This window comes from Cotesia typhae, unplaced genomic scaffold, assembly GCF_013202065.1.
Source record: "Cotesia typhae breed Kobodo isofemale line unplaced genomic scaffold, CoteBio_Ctyphae contig_20, whole genome shotgun sequence".
Classification (NCBI taxonomy): domain Eukaryota; kingdom Metazoa; phylum Arthropoda; class Insecta; order Hymenoptera; family Braconidae; genus Cotesia; species Cotesia typhae.
The window spans coordinates 974,693-996,740 of record NW_027423725.1 but is presented as its reverse complement, the minus strand read 5'-3'; the positions used below and the strand labels follow the sequence as shown (position 1 = coordinate 996,740).

Genomic DNA, 22,048 nt, shown 5'->3' with positions numbered 1-22,048 from the left:
AGAAGAGCACAAAAGACAAATATATCAGGATCTCCTGTTTGAAATTGGTAAACTTTACCCAGGTTACCGTGTCAAGCTTGTCGTCCTGATTGTTGGCGTCCTAGGAGGGATGAAACAGTCTTTTGTATCCTCACTTGCCAAAGTTCCAGCTTGCTCATCAAAAGCTGAGTTCTTGGCAGTTAGGATGCAGAAGGCTGTTTTACTTGGTTCTCTCCGTCTCTTAAGGGAAATTACTTTGGCCTGCTGTGATCACTAACCGCCTTGTTGTGCGGAGTGGTCCAGCAGTAACGGACGGAGCTCAGGCTGGGCCCTCGGAGAATCGGACTCCGGGGATAACCCCCCTGAGCATTTAATAACAAAATAATAATAATAATAATAAAATGGTAGGTGAAAGGCGTCAGAGTGTAGTGACCCAGGCAGTGCATCAATCCGCGGATAGTAGATATATATAATAAAAGTGAGTAGGTAGGGAGCTAACCGGTTTCGCGACCCCCGGTGAACATTGAGACGTATGTAACCTTCATCCAGCAGCCTCACATGTCCCTCACTTTAGCAATAAATAAATACATTTTAGAGCTATGGTCATAAATATTTTTATTAACAATTCTCTATCAATCACAGTGATATCAAACCATAAATTCATACTACACCACTATTTATATTTATATTTTTATATATTTAGATTTTTAATAAGCTTGCTATAAAATACTACAATATGTAAGCACACTTGCTTGTACAAAGTATTCAAATAATAATTATTCAAAATCACTCGGTAAATTTCATCAAAAATATTAAATATGCAAACAAGGTCACACGGTGATTTAAAATATATAAAATAATTGCAATAATTTTTATGTATATATGTAAATATTATTATTATTATTTTATTTTTTTTTTTTTATCATTAATGGCTAAATAATGATTTTTTTTTTTATGATTAACCCCCCGTGATGGCTAATGATTACAGTAGGTGCCCAAATTCCCGAAGATTTATGTTCCAGAGTTAGAAACTTCCGCACTCACGAAGCACTCGATTGCCCAACGGAAGTGGAGGACGGAAGTTATTGATTACCTGTAATTATAAAAAGATACAAATTAGAGATTTGTTGTGATAAATTAAATTGGTTCTTATGTAAGAATTCGTGCAAATAAATTGTAACAGGGTAAAATTACCCTTAATCGATAAGTCACCGGATATCGATAATTATTCGACATAGCACTGGCGCGTCTCGATCTTCGGGCCTAAAGGGAGAATAGGAGGGGGTGAGTTTGGGTTAAAATAGGTGAGCCGTGGAGTGGAAAAGGAAGAAGTAGTGTGACCGCCAGACTGAGTGCCACGGAAATCAAGAAGGACCGATCCCCGGAGTAGTGACGAGACGAAGGAAGCTAACTACAACTAGGATTTCATCCTCAACGAGTGAGTTAGATCATCGTTTTGTTCGTCAAGGTATCAATTATTACTCTGTGGGAAAGAAGTGGACCGCGGTTTACCCAATACCCAGTTACTTCTCCTATTTAATTATTATGGATCGTTTAATCGACGATTATTAATAAATTAATTGTGGAACATTTGCTAGTTTGGATTTAGTGATTTTCATGGAGGTTTATACCTGAAGATCACTCAATCGACCTTGCGGGGAAATTTTAATAACTAAAAATTTTCAATCAATTAATTAACATCCGAAAATTCGTTAAATTTATTTTTTTAATAATTAACTTAGTAAAATTGATTAACTTTTGTCATTGAGAAAAATCGACAAATTTTTATTCGTAGAATTTTGGTCAAGCGTCAATTTTTATGTCGCAGTAAATTCCAATACCCCAGGTCAAGCAAAACTTAGCTAGCGAATGTTCTAGCAAATAAAAATTGAATATTTCGACTTGTGTCGATTATTTTTTATAATTAGTAAAACTAGTAGAAAATTATTAAGAATTAATTATTGAAAATAATATAGATTGGAAAATGATTAAGAATATTTTATTCAGAATTATTTAACGAGAATATTTTATATTGTAAAATTATTTTATGTCGTGATAAATTTCGAAATTTTGGGATTAAGTCCGTGAATTAATTAAATTAGTTTTTATTCCAATTTGATAATTATCGGCGTGGACATTAAATCCAAGAAATCAGTCAAGTGATTGTAAAAATTTATATTGTAATTATTTTAATTATCAAAAGTTAATTCAAGGTATTAAGACCTTTTGTTTTAAATAGTTATTGTATATTGTTAAGACCATGACTATAAGTTACTGAGGAATATTAATCCATCTAATATTTTAATGGAATTAAAATTAACAATTGGAATTGAGAATTATAATAGTTATTTGGAAATTGATTGTAAATTGATAAATTGTCGTTTTATTAATTACTAATGATTGGATAATTTAATTTAAATTATTTATCTAAAAATTAATTACATTCGATTTTATTAAAGTAAAATTTATTAAGTAAAAATTAATAAAAGTCAAGTTAGTGGTGTGAGTGTGAGACAAGTGTGGGTTATGTGTGAGTTGCAGAGTGATTAGGCCTATGTTTCGTCGCTGGGCTGTTACTCCTGTGAGCCGAGTCAACGAGCCCAGTATATGATTCGTCTCTGTGCGGGTGATTGTAGGTTTAGAAATTGGGTAGACCCCGGGAGGGGCTCGTCGAGAATAAGATATTGTTAAGTGTGGTTAGTGTGTACGTGAGTGAATTTTGTTAACTAGTTTTAAGTCAAACCTTGTTAAGTTTTTTTTTTATTGTTAATAAATATCGATATATTGTTAATTAATTATTTATTATTCAACAGCACCTTCCTCCACTCTCTCTACCCTAAGATTAAGTTTTCTCAGCTCTGGACCGGTTCCAGGAACCGTGATTAAAAATCCTGGTGGCGCCCTAATAATTATATTAGTTGTTAGTTTTGTTTATTTATTTATAAAATTGATTAGGGGCCAACCTGAGCAGGTAAAACTGTTACAAAATATTGCAGGTATGAATTATCTTAATTGGGATTAAAATTATTTTTAAGACAACTGGTTGTTAAATTTTTTTATTTTTTCTTAGATTTTGCTTTCTTGAGTTGAAAAATTTTTATCAACACTCGATAATTTTATTTCATTATTATTTTTATTATTTCAACAGATTTTTTTAATTAAACATCAAATCGGTCTTTAGTTGTTGTAAAAAATGGATGTAACTCCTAAAATATCAATTTTTAGGAAAAATTATAAGATACCGAAATTGTAGCTTAGGAAATTTCCTACAAAAAACGTTAATATACCATAGGGCTATTTTTCATATTTTAGGAGATATAACAATTTAATCAGTGACGAAATAGTAAAAAGTAAAATTTAATTATGTAGTTACTCTAAAAATGGCTATAACTCCTAAAATATCAGTTTTAGAAGAAAATTATAAGACACCAAAATTGTAGCTTAGGAAATTTCCTATAAAAAATGTTTTAATTTTATAGGGCTATCTTCAATATTTTAGGAAGTATAGCAACTTATTTAGTACGGAAATCGTAAAAAATTGAAAGTTTATTATCTAAGCACTGTAAAAATGGCTATAACTCCTAAAATATCAATTTTAGGAAAAAATTGTAAGAATCCTAAATTGTAGCCTAAGAAATTTCCTACAAGTAATGTTTATATACTATAGGGCTATCTTTTATGTTTTAGGAGATATAACGATTTAATCAGAATTTAAAATTGTAGTTTGGAAAGTTTCCTACAAAGAATTGTTTTAACGCTACACAGCTATTTCCAGTAATTTATGGAATTTTATTCACTAATTAAAATTCTATAGTCAATAAGAAAAATTCAATTTTTCCGCTAGTGTTATCTGTATAATTTTTTTTTTTTTTTTTTTTTTTTAATGAAAAAGTAATGGCAATCCGAGAATTTCAAATCAATTAATTATGTCATTATCGTATAAATCATTATAAAAAGCGACTTACCACTCCGTGGTTTTCATGACAAGGACACTCTTCGCCCCGTGGAAATTTCCTTAGATTACGGAAGATGTTTAATTGATGATGAGAGACCTCGATATATTTCTTGAACAACACCCAAGTGACACTCTCGTTGCACGGAGGGGTTGTCAGTGAGCCCAAGTAAGTCCAATAACCGTTGTCATCTGCTAAATCGTGTTTTAACTCGTTAATTATTATCATTATCATCATAATCATTAAAATTATCAATTGCTACAGGATAAAAATCATAATTATCATCGTAATTGTTAGTAAAAAGCTACTTTGTGAGTACCACCACCAACCTTGAAAGCCACACTTATTATCTTGCCGCATGATTTTGTCCGCCCACCTCATGCACGGATTAACACACCTACCCGCACGTCCGCCGCGAACTATTGTTAACATTAGATTAGAATTGATAAAAAAAAAAAAAAATGACTGATTTTCTTCAAAAATCAAGTTTAAATTTACTTCAAGTCAATTCTAAATTTTTTGCCTTAAGCGTGAGCGCAATTATTGTCTGAAAATCAAAAGTCCAAATTTTTATTACATTAAGGTAAAACCCTTGCGACTTCCGTAGTCAAAAGTTTATGTTAGAGTGTACGGTACATATACTTGAGAGTAATTATTGACAAGCCTAAAACTTTTTGCTGTTTATGTACTTATTTTAGCCAATCACCAACAATTCAAATATCAACTGATCGTTTGAAATGTCTGGCAACACTGCATGAGCGTTAAGATATTTTATAGTGGTTACACTCTAGTGTTTTGGACCAGCTGTAGACTAATCTCTGTTTTGATACATACGTTTATTTATTTATTTACATACATTTATTCGGAAATATAATTACAATGTCTGAAAAAAAAAATAATTGACAGTATTGTTTTGTTTTTTCAGAAAAATCAGTAATTAAATTTTTTGTGTTGATGTATTAACTGATTTTAAATTTTACTATTTTTTATTATTTCATCTGACTATTATTTTTATAACTTATCAAAGATTAATATATATTATTATATTAAAATTGTTAACTTTTTTGAATTTTTAATAAATATAGAAAAATACTTATTTTTATAAAATAATCATTGTTATTTTTTTTTTTTTTAAATAAATAAAATTAATAATTATAATATTACACCTGACGTAGATTAAACTTTTCAAATTTTTCAGCGCTAACGCGTCTCATACTTTTTTCTTGGCTCACAAAACTTGCGTTGTTGCCATAGCTTTATTAACGTATCCCTTCCTCGGCTACTCTGGTCTAGGTAAATTTTTCATTACTTATTAATAAATATCTGTGAAACTATGTGGTAATTATCAATGAAATTATTTTTAAAAAATTGTTTAGTTGTTAGTTAACGTTACTTTAGTTTTTTAAAAAGATCCTAAGAAAAGTTTCTGAGATATAAAAATGTTTGTAGGTAAACTTTTGGATATCCCGTATACCGTAATGTATAAAAGCGTTCAAAACTCAAACTTTGAAATTAAATATCTCTGAAACTAGATGGTCAAAAATTTTCAAATTGCGCCAATCGATGCAGAATTATATGAACATTACTGCCAAAATTTTTCAAGAATCCTAAGAAAACGACTCTGGCAAGAGTACTACCTTAAATGACTTAAAGTGTGAATTTTTCAAATTTTTAGAGGGACAATCACGATAACTTTTAAAAAAATAAATTTTTCAACTCAATTTATTTTTTACTCTCTTCATCTGCCTTTCAGGAAATTCCGTATTGAAAATTGCAGCTTAATATTGTTTTGTTTAATTATAATTAATTTTTTTATAGTATATTCAAACGTTACTTTGTTTAATTTACGTATGATAGATAGATAGATAGATATTTATTTTTATGCCAAGGCATATAATGGCCAAATGGCAAATACAAAATTACATATTTGATAACATACAGTACAAATAATGGTGAACATTATTAACTTATTTTTATGTAAGGATTAAAACATTGCGTAAATCTAGATTTTGATCCAACTGAGATGCTAATTTAACAGAAAAAATAAAAAAAATAAAAATAAAAATAACCTCATAGGTTACTCACATAAGAGATGAACTATGGACTACCATCATTATATCTTATAATGATTTACTTAATATATTAGCGTACGATAACTTAAATATCTAATTTAAACAAGTAGTCAAATAGTTTATTCTTAAATACTTCAAGACTAGTTGCATTTATTATATCATTTGGTAATTCTTTCCAGAGACGGATTGCAGTAATAACAAACGAAGTCTCATAATAAATTGTACAATAATTTGGCATTTTAAAGTTAACGTTGTTTTTCTTTACTGCCAATCTTTCTGATCTTCTTACATTCGTATCTTCAATGAACAATTCACGCAGATAACTGGGTTTACCAACAAGTAATAACTTATAAAAATAACAGCCTAAAAAATAGATACGACGACTTTTGATGCTAAGCCACCCTAGTTCACGCCTATAGGGTGTTATGCGTTCATCTCGTTTTAAATTATAAATGAATCGAATACTACTCGAAGACTGAGCCTTGAGGTACTCCAGAAGTAGTTTCTATGAATTCAGTTGGTAAACCATCATTATTCAAGACTGCTTGACTTCTATTTGTTAAGTACGAAAAAAACCAGCTTACAGTTTCAACAGAAAAACCAAGTTCTATTAGGGTACTCAATATTACTCTCGGGTTTACATAATCAAATGCTTTTGTTAGATCAAAGAGAACTAATAATGTCAGTTTGCCGGAGTCCATGCTACTACTAATGTCATTTATAAGTTTTAGTAAAGCTGATTGTGTGCCATGATGCTTACGAAAGCCTGATTGAAATTTATCTAAATACTCATTTTCTTCAAGATAATTCACTAGCTGATTTGCAACAATTCTCTCAAACACTTTACTTAAGTGGGATGTGTTTGCTATTGGGCGAGTATCCGATAATGTGCGTGGGGGAGTAATTTTATTTAAAGGGATAATAAATATTTTCTTCCACGCCGATGGGAAGATACCTGTTTCCAAAGATTGATTAAAAAGAGCGGTGAGAAATATAGATATTTGAGGAAAAAATTTTTTAACCATCTAAGATCTAAACCATCAGGACTCTGACCTTTTGATTTTTACGGTAATGTGTAGTGCCTTTGTAACATCTACAATGTCTATTTTTGACCAGCTAAAGGTGGTTTGAACATTACTAGAGTATAAGGAAGGTAGCACATTTAGGTATCCAAGATCACAAGGTGGATGCTTTCGAACAATATTTGCAAAATATTCATTTAGTTCCACCGCATCAAAATGGTTCAAGGGAGTGGACGATGAATTTTTTACAAGACCAAGATGCTTCAACTTGCTCCACACACTAGCATCACTTGGTAAATTTATCAGACAATTTTTAAGGTAATTTTCTCGGGCATGGTTAAGCTCACGTTTTAACTGTTTAATTTACGTATGAGTGCTTAAGGCATCCAAATTTTAATTCATCAAGCTCTTTAATAATTTTATTATAAATTTAAACTTGTTTTCAGTTTAGCAAATTCACAAAAATGTAGCGATTTTGTTAATTGATATTAAAGAAGCTATAATTGAATACAAATTACCAGGAAGAAGTTTACTGGGATCAATGGGCTCGAGAACATCAATAATTTCATCTTTGTGCGAGACATACGGCAGCATGCGAGCGATTTTGTCTATTTCTTCGTGAGTTTTTCCCACCTGAAAGCAACAACAAATGTTTTTGAATAAAATTTATTCTTTGTTTTGTTTAAAATTTACAAGTTGCGCAATAGGTTAAGCGCTTGAGTAGTTACTTTGTTTAATTTATTTATGTGTGTGTGTATTTGCATAAATTTGCATCATATCGATACTTAACTATAAATTACCTAATAGTGTAATCATTTTTATTTTTGTTATTCAATTCAGTCTTTCCTTATGTATTATCTAATTTACTTTTTTTTACGTCATGCAAGTGCTTAAAAAAATAAATTTTTGTGAGAGTTACATTTATTTAAATAAATTCAAAAAATTATTCAATAATGATGTAACATTTAAAAAAAAAAAAAAATCTTAGACTGTGTAAGATGATTGATCGTTAAATAATTTTAATGAAATATGAGACAACTATTATTATAGAAGTTTTCAAACTTTATAATTTTTATTGTTGTAATTATTTAAATTATATGCAATTAAATAAACTTAATTATGTTAAATTTCTGATTTATTACACTGAAAAATGAAAAAAGAAAAAAATTAGTTTAATTCAACAGGAAAATTCTTGAACGAAATAGAATTTTTTTTTTCTGAGTTTAAAAATTTTTTGAAGAATTTTAAAATGTTTTTTTTTTTTCGGTTAAAAAAATTTTTTTTTTCATTTTAATTTTTTTAAGTACTTAAAAATCAATTAAAAAAATTTTAACTGTAAAATGGAACATTTACCTCGATTTTTCACAAAAAAAAAAAAATGTCTGGGCCCATAACCTGTTTTTTAAAAAAAACTAGAATTTGAATTTGCGCGCGCCTCACTATAGCGTTTACATATATTTTCATGCTCATGATATATTCGACCAATCACGTTACGAATAGTTTGATGCCAGATACATTTCATCTCAATTTTATATAAGGATTTTTTTTTTTAATAATTTATTTTCTGCATTGAAATAGCTTCTTAAAGTAGTTTTTTCAAGTTCAATGTAAATTTGTCTAGGCCCATAAATTTTTAAAACAAGTTTAATAATTTTTCCTTCAATAATGTATTTTCCAAAATTTTTTTTTGCATAAAAATAGCTTCTTACAATATTTCTTTAAAATTTGATGTTTAATTGTTGAAAAAAAATTTTTTTTCAAGGCCGATAATTTGATCCCTTAATAATTGACTTTCTAAATTATTTTTTTGACATAAAAATATCAAAATTTGATGTTAAATTGAAAAAAAAAATTTTTGTCCGGGTACATAACCTGTTTATACAATTTTAATTATTTTTTCTTCAATAATTGAGTTTAAATTTTTTTTTCTCTATAAAAATGTTAAATTCTTTAAAAAAATTTTTTGTCAGGGCCCATAACCTGTTGATACCAGTTAAATAATTTTTCTTCCAAAAGTTAATTTTCTAATTTTTGTTTATTATAAAAATATCAAAAATTGATATTAAATTCTAAAAAAAATTTTTTTGTATGGGCCTATAACCTGTTTATACAATTTTAATTATTTTTCCTTTAATAATTGACTCATTAAATTTTTTTTTGGGCAAAAATATCAAAATTTAATGTTAAATTCTTAAAATTTGCTTTGTCTGGGTCCATAACCTGTTTGTGCAAACTAAATAATTTTTTTTTCAACAATTAATTTTCTACAATTTTTTTTTGTACAGAAATTAATAAAAAAATTTTATTCTAACCTTGAGAAAAACACCAAGCACAGCCAAACCATCAGGTGCTTTAGCAGCATCATCAAATGTTCTATACTTGGTAGTATTCCAATGAACCAAATGCAGCTGAAAAAAAAAAATAAAAAAACATAGTAACTTAATTACCTATAATTGCGATACGTGCGCAGTTGTTGATCAGTAATTGAACATAATATGATAATTATCTTTCCTCTTCCACACAAGTCTCATTAAATGCAACTTGTACTATTAATAATTTGAACAAAAACAAAACAGTATTTTAAAAATGAAGTAACTCTTTTTCTTAGGTAAATGTTCAAGTGTGAATTGTAAAAGTTAAATAAACAAACGTGACTAGCTGAATAAAATATGACCGCGATTTAAAACCGGGTCGACATGTTATAAGTCATGAGTTTCAATAAATTACACGCTGAAGAAATGTAGACTTGTGTTTTTTTATCTATTTTTTTTTTTTTTTTTTTTTTTAAGATTTTTAATGAGAAGTTTCTGAGGTAATTGAGCTCAAAGTAAAGAAACTCGTCGATTATTTAAATTAGAGAAAATTTATTTACCTCGCCAGCAAATGCTTGCCCGTCTACGGTGTGCTCAGATCCGCGAGAGTCGCTGCAACCCCAGTGGCAATGATACTGTTCCAGTTTGTAGACGTCGTCCATCAAAGGTCCTCCGGTCAAAACTTAAAAATTTCAAAAATTTTTTTATATATTTATTATATCTGAAAAATATGAAAAATGATAAAAAAAAATATTTTTTTTTTATCGAAAAAAAATCGAAAAAAAAAAAATAAGGTAAACGCCCCAATTATTGACAGGGGTCTAAATATTGACATAAATAATAAATTTTCTTAAGGTAGAATATAAATTTTTTTTTCAAATTATAAATAAAAAAAAAAATTTATCCAAGACGGGACTCGAACCCTGTTCGCTCCGCGCTGTTGCAAAAGAGTGATAGCGCTTCGCCAATATAAAATTTTTGACCCCTATGAAAATTAAAATTTTTTTATATATTCGTAATATATGATTTTTTTTACATTTGAAGGTGGCGCTACAGTCGAATTTTTTAAAGCTAAAATCAAATTATTTTTAAATATATTTAATCATCTTTAATAAAAATTTAATTTTTTTGATTGGCTGCTTAGAAATTTAAAATAAAAGATTTTATCTCAAAAAAGACTTCCCCAATTATGAAAAATTTTAAGTCTGAGTCACACACTGGTCGTGGGTTCAGTGGAAACATGAAAGCTAAATTGTAAAATTGCTGAATAAAATATTAATTTGAACTCACAAGTTCCATCTCCGTCGCAATCAACTCTCCAACAATAACCAGGATTAACGAGTTTTTTCGAAGCAGTTGACGGATATTTCCAGCGAAGCGGCTTACTGCTCAGTGCCTCATGATCGGATTCTGCACGGTCCGTCTCGATGTTCACCGGACTCTGCCTTGAACCTGCGGCCATCGGGAATTTTTCCACCCATGTGCTGGGACCTTCAACAGAAGTTATTCAAGTTCATGTTCTTGGTAACAATATAATCACATATAAATAGAGTATTATTGCAGAAAAAAATATTTTTAAATAAAAAGTGGGTTTAATGGCTGATAGTCTAGATTTTTCAAGTTTTTAGAGAGGGATAAACCCGATAAATTAAAAAAAAACAAATTTTTTAACTCAACGTTGTAAAAAGTACTTTTATGACAGTTTTAGGACACTTTTATGACAATTCTATGCCAACTTTAGGAAAATTTGAGGATACTTTTATGATAATTTTAAAATACTTTTACGACAACTTTAGGACACTTTCATGACAATTTTAGGACACTTACGAATTTTAGCATACTTTTATGACAGTTTTAGGATACTTTTATGGCAGTTTTAGGATACTTGTATAAAATTTTTATGGCAACTTTATGACACCAAACTGAAATAAAATTTAGATTTTAGAAAAATATTGTCGCAATTACTCAAAAAAAGAAATGTTGCAAAAAATCCTTTTATAACAACTTTAGGTCACTTTCATGACAATTTTAGGATACTTATAAATGTTAGAATACTTTTGTGACAGTTTTAGGATACTTGTATGAGATTTTTATGACAATTTCAGGACACTTTTATGACATTTTTAGGACACAGTTATGACAAATTTAGGACACTTTTATCACTTTTGGACAGTTCTAAAATTGCCATCAAAGTATCCTAAAACTGTCACAAAAATATCCTCAAATTATCATGAAAATGTCCTAAAATTGTCCTAAAATTCATAGAAGTGTCTCAAAATTATCATAGAAGTATCCAAAAATTTTCATAAAAGTCCTTTTTACAACATTTTTTTCTTTGAGTAATCGCGACATTTTTTTAAATTCTAAATTTTATTTCGGTTTAATGTCATAAATTTGTCATAAAAATGTCCTAAATTGTATCACGATTAGGAACTAAAGCTTATGACAATTTTATATTTTTTTACACGGATTATTAAAATTGTTTTTTAAATTAATTTTTCTAATGTTAAATAGACAAGTCAATCTTCAATTTCTAAAAATTATTGGGATAAGTTAGAAAGTTTAAAAAATTTTGCATGTATTTATACTATGCTGTAAATTAATCGCTAAAATAACAGTTTGAAGTCATCAAACTTTCATATAAATAGATTCAAGTAAATAACGACCTCTACGGTAAATAAAATTATTTCGAGCGTATTACTCTCGCAATGTTTAATTTCCACAATAAATGTTAAATTTACCTATAAAATTGTTAAATATTTAACAAAAAATTTTTTACTGTGTAAATTTTCCGTAGCTTTAATATTTAATCCGTAATTCCGAATTAAAACTTGAATAAATAAGCTAGATTATTTTCTAAAGTATTTTATTATTATTAAATTTAATAGTATTAAAAATACCAATTGTAAATGACAGTCATGTGCAACAGTTTACTCTCAGCAATAATAAGTAATGTAATTTTCTCATCTTGACAAATTACCATATCGTCCAATCAAGGTCGCTCGTGATCGCGACTGAGTCATAAACCCGTTGTTTGGTGTCTATGACCCTGAGAAACAATATCAACAATTTTTTGTTTATTTTTTTAATTTTTTTTCGAGTAAAAATTTCTAATAAAATAGTTTCACAATTTTAAATCCCAACTTTAGTCCCTCTATAAATTATAAAACCACTAAGCATAAAATAGATTAGAGAGATTTAATTGTTAGCCCCAAGGTAACCTCAGAGGATAAGTATCCGACATTGGCCGCCATATTTACGCGGAAAAATTACAATTCGATGGCCGTATTACTTCCTATTCGTTGTTTGTTTAGATTAAAAAAAATTTTAATGAAAAAAATATGAGCCAGCTAAACAACGAAAAGGTAATAAACTATTGGATTATTTATAGCGTGATAAATTACGTCACTTATAGTTGATATACATTAAGGCGTACATACAATGTACATTACCTAAATGACCCTAATAAACGCGCCCGCTTTATTTTTTCTGGCCCCTGCCTTTGATATCCTGATTCTCCCTTTTATATATATTTTTTTATTATATTCATATTTACGAAGTTATTTATTAATAAATGCACGCTGCTGGTATTACCGAATGAATCTGTTATTATCGTTAGGATAGTTAATAAATTTGATGCTTCAAATCAATAAGCGGGTGTAATGTCTTCTATTGTATTATGAGTTGGTTAAATATTTAATGACGTCTCTGGTTAAATTATTTATAATGTGCCTTTCTTTGTCTTTATATTTTTATTTTTTATAGTGTAAGTTGATTGCTATTTAAGTGAAATTTAAGCTACACTCATCGAAATTTCAATGGTAATTTTACAGAAAAATTATCTACTAGAATATATTAAAAAAATAATTATAATAATTTTATTACAAATTAAATACAAGAAATTTTATTTAGAATTTTACTTTTAAGGTTGTTTAAATTTTCCCGCGGCTAAAATTTGTTTTTATACGAATTAAATGCTCTTTTTTGCTCTGATGTAAATCATAAAAAAGGATCAATTACAGACTGTCATAATAATGTCCTAAAAATATCATAAAAGTGTCCTAAAATTATCATGAAAGTGTCCTAAAGTTGTCGTAAAAGTGTTCTAAAATTGTCCTAAAATTGTCATAAAAATATCTTCAAATTGTCCTAAAGTGGTCATTAAAGTATCCTAAAACTGTCACAAAAGTATCCTAAAATTTATAAGTGTCCTAAAATTGTCATGAAAGTGTCCTAAAGTTGTCCTAAAAGTATTTTTTACATTTTTTCTTTGAGTAATTGCGACAATATTTTTTTAAAATCTAAATTTCATTTCAGTTTAGTGTCATAAAGTTGTCATAAAAATGTGCTCAATTGTGTCACGTTTAGGATCCTAAGCTTATGACTATTTTAGGACAACTTTAAGACAATTTTAGGATATTTTTACAACAATTTTAGGATACTTTGATGGCAATTTTAGAATTGTCCAAAAGTGATAAAAGTGTCCTAAAGCTGTCAGAATAATTTCCTAAAATTGTCCTAAAAATGTCATAAAAGTATCCTAAAGTTCATAAGTGTCCTAAAATTTTCATGAAAGTATCCTAAAGTCATAAAACAAAATTTAACAAACCAATATTAAGCTGCAATTTTTAATCCTTAACTTTTTATTAGACAGATGAAGAGATTAAAAATTAAATTGAATTGAAAATTTCATTTTTTGAAAAATTATCGTGTTTGTGTAAAAATGGCAATTAATCGATTAAAAAAAAATTATTTATAAGTTCAGCGATGATTTTCCTTTCTAATGATGCGCTTTTTTATGATTTACAATAAATCTAATAAAACAAGAAGATATTTTTTTAATTTACACTCATAATTAATTCAATTTTCTGGATATTGAATTTTTTTCACTAACGTCTTTTTTAATAATTTAATTAGAAAGAATCTAAAAAAAAATTGAAAGATTTTGATATCATTTTTTTTTATATCGAAAAATTAAAAATTAACTATTTATAAAACGAAATCTGTACAAATATTCACACTCAATAAAGTTTCAAACTACCGCTTTGCAAGTGAACATATTTAACTACCTCTCGCCATCTATCGGCCAACAAGTGAAAGCTTAAAAACAATTTTTATTTTTTTTTCTTATTCACCCAAAATAAAAATAAATTTTTTTATGTAATAATAAATAATTATAAAAAAATGTAAGTGTAAAAATTGAAAATTTTTTTTCAAATTAAAAATTTTTGTAAAAAAAAAATTCTGACTGACGAGAAAAAAATTCAAATTTCGCGTCAAATTAAATGACATTGCACACATTAATTATCACCGTAAGTACTCGATAAAACTAATGAATCACTAAGTAAATAAAGCCGAGTAACACACGTGCTTTAAATAAAAATTATTATTGTTATCATAATAATAATAATAATAATAATAATAATAATAATAATAATAATAATAATAATAATAATAATAATAATAATAATAATAATAATAATAATAATAATAATAATAATAATAATAATAATAATAATAATAATAATAATAATAATAATAATAATAATAATAATAATAATAATAATAATAATAATAATAATAATAATAATAATAATAATAATAATAATAATAATAATAATAATAATAATAATAATAATAATAATAATAATAATAATAATAATAATAATAATAATAATAATAATAATAATAATAATAATAATAATAATATATTATTATAATTATTATTATTATTATTATTATTATTATTATTATTATTATTATTATTATTATTATTATTATTATTATTATTATTATTATTATTATTATTATTATTATTATTATTATTATTATTATTATTATTATTATTATTATTATTATTATTATTATTCATCCATAAATTCTTTTAACAGATAAGAATGTTGATAATAAAATTCATTGCAACGGAATTAATTACGTTTGCGATAAGTTACACTGTTAAATTGTTTATAACTAAGTCACCTTGCTAAACATTAAATGGCAATAACTCATAATTTTTTTTGTTATTTATTATACTACATATACAATAACAATGACATTAACAATTGTCATTATTTGCTTCGTAATTTATTTACACAAGGTTAATTGTTACCAACTGAAGCTTGTCCGCAATCTCAAAATATATACACCAGAATTTTACTAAATATTTTTAAAATTGAAAAAACCGAATTGACATTGAAAAATGTTTAACCGATCAGTCGTATAAACAATCCACTTTTTTATTGGATTTAATTTTCATCATCGTGAACAATTCATAAATAAATTGATGACGTCAAACCATTATTTAATTGTCATTGTATTTTGTTCCGCAGGTTTTTATGACACCTGTTTTCAACTTAAAATTTTTTATAAATTATAAAATTATTCGTTTGGATTTTAAATTAAAAAAAAATTTTTTATCAAAATTTTACATTTTTTTAAAATAACTTTTGAATTTATCAAAAAATTAATTCAAAACCATGTATACACTTTTTGAGATTGAAAAACTACAGCAAATACTGGACAAAAAATTAAAATTAAATGACGCGTTGAAAATATATTCCACAATGCACGCTTTGAAACAATTTAAAGATTTTTGAGCGGGAAAATTTTCCAAACTTTAAAATTTTGTAACTTCTCAACGGATTTTCTTATTAATCCGATCAAATATATTCTTGCAGAGAATTGAAGGCTCTACAAAAAAGGTCTCTTATGATTTTTTGATAAATTTACTTTTCCAAAAATTATTTGACACCAAAGTTGAACTTTCAAAAAATGTTGAAATTTTTTCTTTTTTTTTGGAAAATCTACTACAGTGATCAAATTTATAAATTAATTGGCCTAAGACTATGTATACACTTTTAGTGGTTGAAAAACTGCGCCGATTGCCGTCAAGAAGATCAAAATCGAAGGACGCGTTCGAAAGATATCGCAGTTTATATTCTATAATGCGCTTTTTGAAATGAAATAATTTGAAGATTTTTGAGCTTCAAATTTATACCGACAAATTTTTGAATTTGAGGAAGTTTCAAAGTGTCTTAGACTAGATTACTTCCATTTTTGGAACGTTAATTGTTTGATACAATGTGGGTAAAAAAAAAAAAAAAAAAAACAAACGACGCAGACAATCGATGTTCATTTATTAATAACAATTGTATGATAAATAATTAATCGAAGAGGAATACCACTCGCAGTACAAATAATAGAATAGAATAGAAGCATGTATCGCATATCGTACGACTTATTAATAATTCATTGATGTTTTGAATATGTCCGATGTTTTAAGCGACCTTTTTTAATATTCCACTTCCGGTAAACTGTTTTTTGTTTGTCGTTAATTTTTTATCGATGGGGCAGTTTTTTTTTCATTGATTTTGTCGAAAAAACAAACAAGTTAGGTGATTTGGAGATTTTTTATGGGAAATTATTAAGGGAAAGTTTAAGGGTGCCCTAAAAAGCCTTCAAAATTTAAATAGGAATTTTTTATTAAAAGCTGTTTAAATTTTTGCAAATCTAAGTTTTGTATTTGAGATAAAAATATGAAAATTTTCTTATAAAAATTTGAATTTTTCAATAATTAGTCCGGTACAGATATAATCGAAAAATATGAGGACAAGTTTCAGAAAAATCAGAAGAATCAGAAAATTCAGAAAAAACTTGACGGTTTTTAAATTTATTATTTTTCAAAGATAAATAAAATAATTGTAATAAGCTTTTGCTTGACAATTTTTAGAACAGGCCAAAAAGCGTCAAATTTAAAAGTGCAACTGGAAAAATTAAAAAATTACATAATTTAAGTTATCAGGTTCCTAAAGCTTAGAATCTACCTGTGTAAAAAAAAATTGTCCTAAAAGAGTCATAAGCTTAGGATCCTAAACGTGACACAATTTAGGACATTTCATGTTAGGACAAATTTATGACATCAAACCGAAATAAAGTTTCGATTTTAGAAAAATATTATCGCAATTACTCAGAAAAAAAATGTAAAAAGTACTTTTATGACAATTTTAGGACAATTTTATGACACTCATTACAATTTTAGGATGCTTTTAGGACACTTTTATGACAATTTTAAGATTCTTTTGTGACAATTTTAGAACAATTTTATGACTACTTTAAGATAATTTTAGAACAATTTTAAGACATTTTTTCTCTGAGTAATTGCGACAATATTTTTCTAAAATCGAAATTTCATATCGGTTTGGTGTTATAAATTTGTCCTAAATTGTGTCACGTTTAGGATTCTAAGCTTATAACTCTTTTAGGACAATTTTTTTTACACGGGTAATTTGAATAGTAATTGTGAATAATGTTCGATTTTCAAAGAATAAAAAAAAATTTTTGTATAAAAAACTGGAAATAACTTTAAGTAAAATTTTTCAAAAATTTTGCGTTGGCATTCAAGTCAAATAAATAAATAATAAAATAAAAAATGACTTATGACTTGAACAAATTTTTAATATTCAAAAAAAAAATAACCAAGAAAAATTTATTATGTCTAAAAATTAAATTTAACATAAAAAATTTTTAAATTAAATTGATTTTTTCATAAAACGAAAGTACTACTAATAATGACGCTTAGTAAAACTTCCGAAATAACTTAATTACTCAGTTTACCGCTTTACAAGCGAGCGCGCTTATCTACATTTCGCCACCTATCGGGCGCTACTTGAAACTATTCAAAAAATTTTTTTTACAATTTGATTCTAAATTAAGTTTTTATTCTTATTGAAAAAAATTAATTTTTTTTTAGAGAAATTTTGCATTTTTTAATAGAAAAAAAATAAATCTTCGCTTCGAAATAATTACCGATGAATAAAAAGTGACGACTATGTGAATTATGAAAAGATAGCGATAGATCTGAGCGATAAAAAAGTAGAACTGGATTATTTTTTAAAATAAGTACATCGACCGACCTCAAAAGAGAAAAGTATTGATTCCCATTTACATCATGGATTCAACCAGTTACAGTATAGATATATATACATGTCTCATATATGATAAAATAATGCTGCTCCGGTTGGTACCGTCGTGTCTTCTATTGCTGTTAGATTTCTAAATAAAACTAAAATCTCAAGCTTATACGCTGACTTGAGTCTGATAAAAACTCAGCGACGGTAACTTTTTATTCCAATAAGCAAATTATCGCAATCACTGTAAATTGACTCCTTATATATATTAATGTTTTTATGTCTGGGCTATTTCAGTTTTTCTATTATATATTCACTTATTCTGTACTAGAGGGCCATTAACTTTCGATGCGTTTCACTGTAGTTTATTATAATTGTTATTTTTTATTTATTCTTTATTGTAATTATGAAAACAACGGATTGCTTTATTATTTTTATCTTACATTTAGATCATATTACTTTTGTATTCTGTTGTATATATATATTTATAAATACCTATAGAACATGTGGATGTAATATATAATTCGTGAGCGCATTCAACCGACTTGAAATCGATACTTAACGATTTAATCATAAATGTAATATTATATGTCGTATCAATTATTATTATTATCAAAATTATTATTATTTATATTTTTAATTTTTATTGTATGTCCAGTTTAATGCAACAATTTTTTTTTATAATTTTTCGTAATATTTTTTTTAGCCTTTATTTCACTCCAAGCATAAAACAATTTATCGACAATTCATCTATGAATTTTTCATTAAAGATAAATTTGACTGAAAAAATAATTCGGAAAGCCCAGACCAGGACTCGAACCCTGGACCTTTTGGTGACGCGTCAAAGGCTCTACCTGTTAAGCTATCCGAGACACTGTCTGCAATAGACTGGACAGAAAATAAAAATTAAAAATATTAAGTATTGTAAAACCAGTCTTTAGAAAAAAATAAAAATATCAAAATTATTAATTTGTTATAAATAATAATCATACTAATAATTTTAAAAGTTAACAGTTATGTAAAACGATGAAAATTTTGGACGATGAAATTTTTCAAAATTTCTATTCGACGGTTAAAAATACATTAAAATTGATGAGCGCCTTTTTTGTAGAAAATTAAATTTTCTATTAAAAAAGTGTCATGTTTTTTTCATATTTTTAATATTTAAGCCACAACCAGCACTTTAAACTTTTGAAAACTATCAATAAGTTTGAAAATGAAATTTTTGAACTTTGAATTTAAATTTTGGAAAATGAATGAGTGATAGAGCGAAATTAAACTTTTGAAGACTACATAGAAAAAAAATTTACTTGAATCAAGTAAAATTTCCTTAAATCAAGAAAAATTTCTTTAAACTTGATTCAAGAACATTTTTTTTTACGTATGCATAAATACTAAAGCTTTATTTTTGAATTTAAATTCAAATTTTGGATAAAAACAGATAAAGTAAAATTGACACTAAACTTTTTTGTGGAAAATTAAATTTTCTACAAAAAAGTTCTCGTATCATTTTTTTTACTTTCAATATTTTAGCCACAAATACTATTTTTAACTTTTGAAAACTAGGGATAAGTCTATAATTTTAATTTTTGACTTTAAATTCAAATTTTGAAGAAAAGATGTGAGATAGGGCAAAATTTGAAAGGACCTTTTTTGTAAAATATAAAATTTGCTATAAAAAAAATTTGATATAATTTTTTTCTAGCTCCAATATTTAACCCATAATTTTAAATTGAAATTTGAACAAGTAATTTAGATTTTTAATTATTGATAATAATTTTTTTTAATTATTATTTTATTATTTATTTATTTATTTTGTAGAATTCTATAATTCTATATAATTTTTGCGTAATTTCAATACTTGACTCGTAATTTTGAATTGAAACATCAACATTCAAAACTTGATTTTTTGTTCATTAATAATAATTTTGTAAAATATTATTATTAATAATTAATTATTGTAAAGTTTGTAAATATTGATTTTATTTTTAAAAAAATTTGACGGGACCATTGATCCAAATTTTGATAAAAATTTTTTCTTTTTTAATCTTGATGATTAATTTTGCCGTAAAAAAATAGAAAATAATAATATCTTGACCTCATAACATTTAAATAAAATTAATTGAAATTTGATAATTTTTATGATTTCTTTACAACAAAAATTATTATGGAGAGAATTTATTAAAAAATACTATTTTTAGAAATTAAAAAAAAATATATAATAATGCAATTTTTTTTTTAATATTTAAATTTATTTCAAGGTAAAGAAAAAAAAATTGCATTAATTTTTAAATATCTGAATACGCATTTTGTAATTTTTAAATAAAAAAAAATAATATTTTGTCATTTTTATTTTATAAAAAAAAAAAAATAAATAAACAAAGAATTTACTTTGAGGAGTTTTTCTTTATTTATAATAAAAGTTATATTTTTCTCGAAGTGTAATTTAAAAAAATTAATAAAAAAAATTTGTTTGGTACTGAAATTATCCAAAAAAAATTTTTAATTAAATTTGCGTCGAAGAAATTTTTCAAAATTATTTTATTCTGATAGAATTCTAAACATAAAAAAAAATAACTTGGAATAAAATAAAATTTAAAAAAAATTCTACAATTCAAATTTTTTTTTTTTTTTTTTTTTTTCAAACAAAAATGATACTTTTTAAGCGTAAGCAAAAAATCTTAATGTGATTAAAAAAATTAACTTGTATTAAAAAATAAAAACTTCATCCAGTTGATATCTTTAAATTTATCTTTTTCTTTTTTTGATAAAAATATTCAAATAACAAAACACATTTATTAAATTAAAAATAGTAATTTTTCATTTTTATTACTCTTAATTACTTAAATGAACTCGCTCCAATTTTTTCCCACTCAACAAAATTAAGAACAATAACACAACTAATACAAATATGTTTTATTTTTCTATTGAATAAAAAAAAAAAAAAACAATTTTTTCTTTGTAAATTTTAAATTAAAAAAAAATTTTTTCAACCCTTAAATTTTATTATTATTAAAAATATTTTTTAACAGTTTAAAAAAATTTTTTTAAATTTTTAAAGATTTTTATATTTTTAAATAATTTTTTTTTAACTTAAAAAAATTTTTAAAAATCCAAAATAAAAAAAAAAAATTGTTTTTTGACATACCATGCCGACTGTAATCCCATCTGTCCATCGCGGGGGGGTTCTATCGGAAATTAAGGTCCGCAAAATTAAGATCCGAGTATAGTCTGCTCCCGGTCGTCTTGCCCGCTTATTTAAACTTGTTTTCACAATAAAAGTCCCTCCTTATTGCTCCGTAATAATCTTAATCGCTTTTTACCACGCCAATATTTTCAAAATTTGAACTCAAAAAAATTTCACTCGCGAAATTAAGGCACAATTGTGTTTTTGATATAAATTTTAAAAAACTTTTTTTAAAAATCGCGAATTTTTTTGACAATTAATTTATTAATAGTACGTTCGACACAGAAGCTGCTGGTTCGAAAGCTGGGACAACAGTGGAAGACCGGCCGGTCCCTAACACAGTTTATAAATCGCGTCATCACGTGACTACAGTGACGTGTCGTTTGTAAATGTATTATGTGTACTCCATTGCATACACACTGTAGATACGCATACAGATAAATATACACAACGCACACCCATATTGCATACTATACAGCCTATGGTACACAAAATTTTAAATAACCTCCCTTTCATTATGTCAACCACGTGCGTCGACGTAAATATACTTGTTTACGTATTTTTTAAAAGAGGTATATCTATATCGGAAATAATCAACTTCTGACAGTTGATTTCTC

The 22,048-nt window shown here is 26.2% G+C and overlaps 1 protein-coding gene across 3 annotated transcripts; it reads right to left on the bottom strand.

Moving 5' to 3' along the window:
- Nucleotides 1–638: 638 nt before the first annotated feature.
- Cah1 (carbonic anhydrase 1) lies at nt 639–21,755 on the bottom strand. Of its 3 annotated transcripts, XM_074259813.1 has the most exons (8): nt 21,393–21,755; nt 10,629–10,829; nt 9,899–10,020; nt 9,339–9,434; nt 7,545–7,659; nt 4,262–4,351; nt 3,945–4,123; nt 639–1,072 (listed from the first exon to the last, which is right to left on the bottom strand). In XM_074259813.1, exons 1-8 carry the CDS (start codon nt 21,418–21,420, stop codon nt 1,004–1,006), a joined length of 900 nt encoding a protein of 299 aa, XP_074115914.1. In that variant the 5' UTR covers nt 21,421–21,755; the 3' UTR covers nt 639–1,003. The 3 variants fall into 3 exon arrangements, with proteins under 3 accessions (XP_074115914.1, XP_074115917.1, XP_074115916.1); XM_074259816.1 differs by lacking the exon at nt 4,262–4,351 and having other exon boundaries at nt 883–1,072; nt 21,393–21,753; XM_074259815.1 differs by lacking the exon at nt 4,262–4,351 and having other exon boundaries at nt 883–1,072; nt 3,945–4,126; nt 21,393–21,752.
- Nucleotides 21,756–22,048: the final 293 nt, after the last annotated feature.

What these genes read in the sequence shown, in the direction of transcription:
- Cah1 (XM_074259813.1), bottom strand. Translation starts at nt 21,420, where the DNA reads ATGGACAGATGGGATTACAGTCGGCATG. An exon ending in ATGGGATTACAGTCGGCATG is followed by an intron (nt 10,830 to 21,392) that starts GTATGTCAAAAA and finishes CTTCTGTTGAAG; the next exon opens with GTCCCAGCACATGGGTGGAA. An exon ending in TCCCAGTAAACTTCTTCCTG is followed by an intron (nt 4,352 to 7,544) that starts GTAATTTGTATT and finishes TGTTAACAATAG; the next exon opens with TTCGCGGCGGACGTGCGGGT.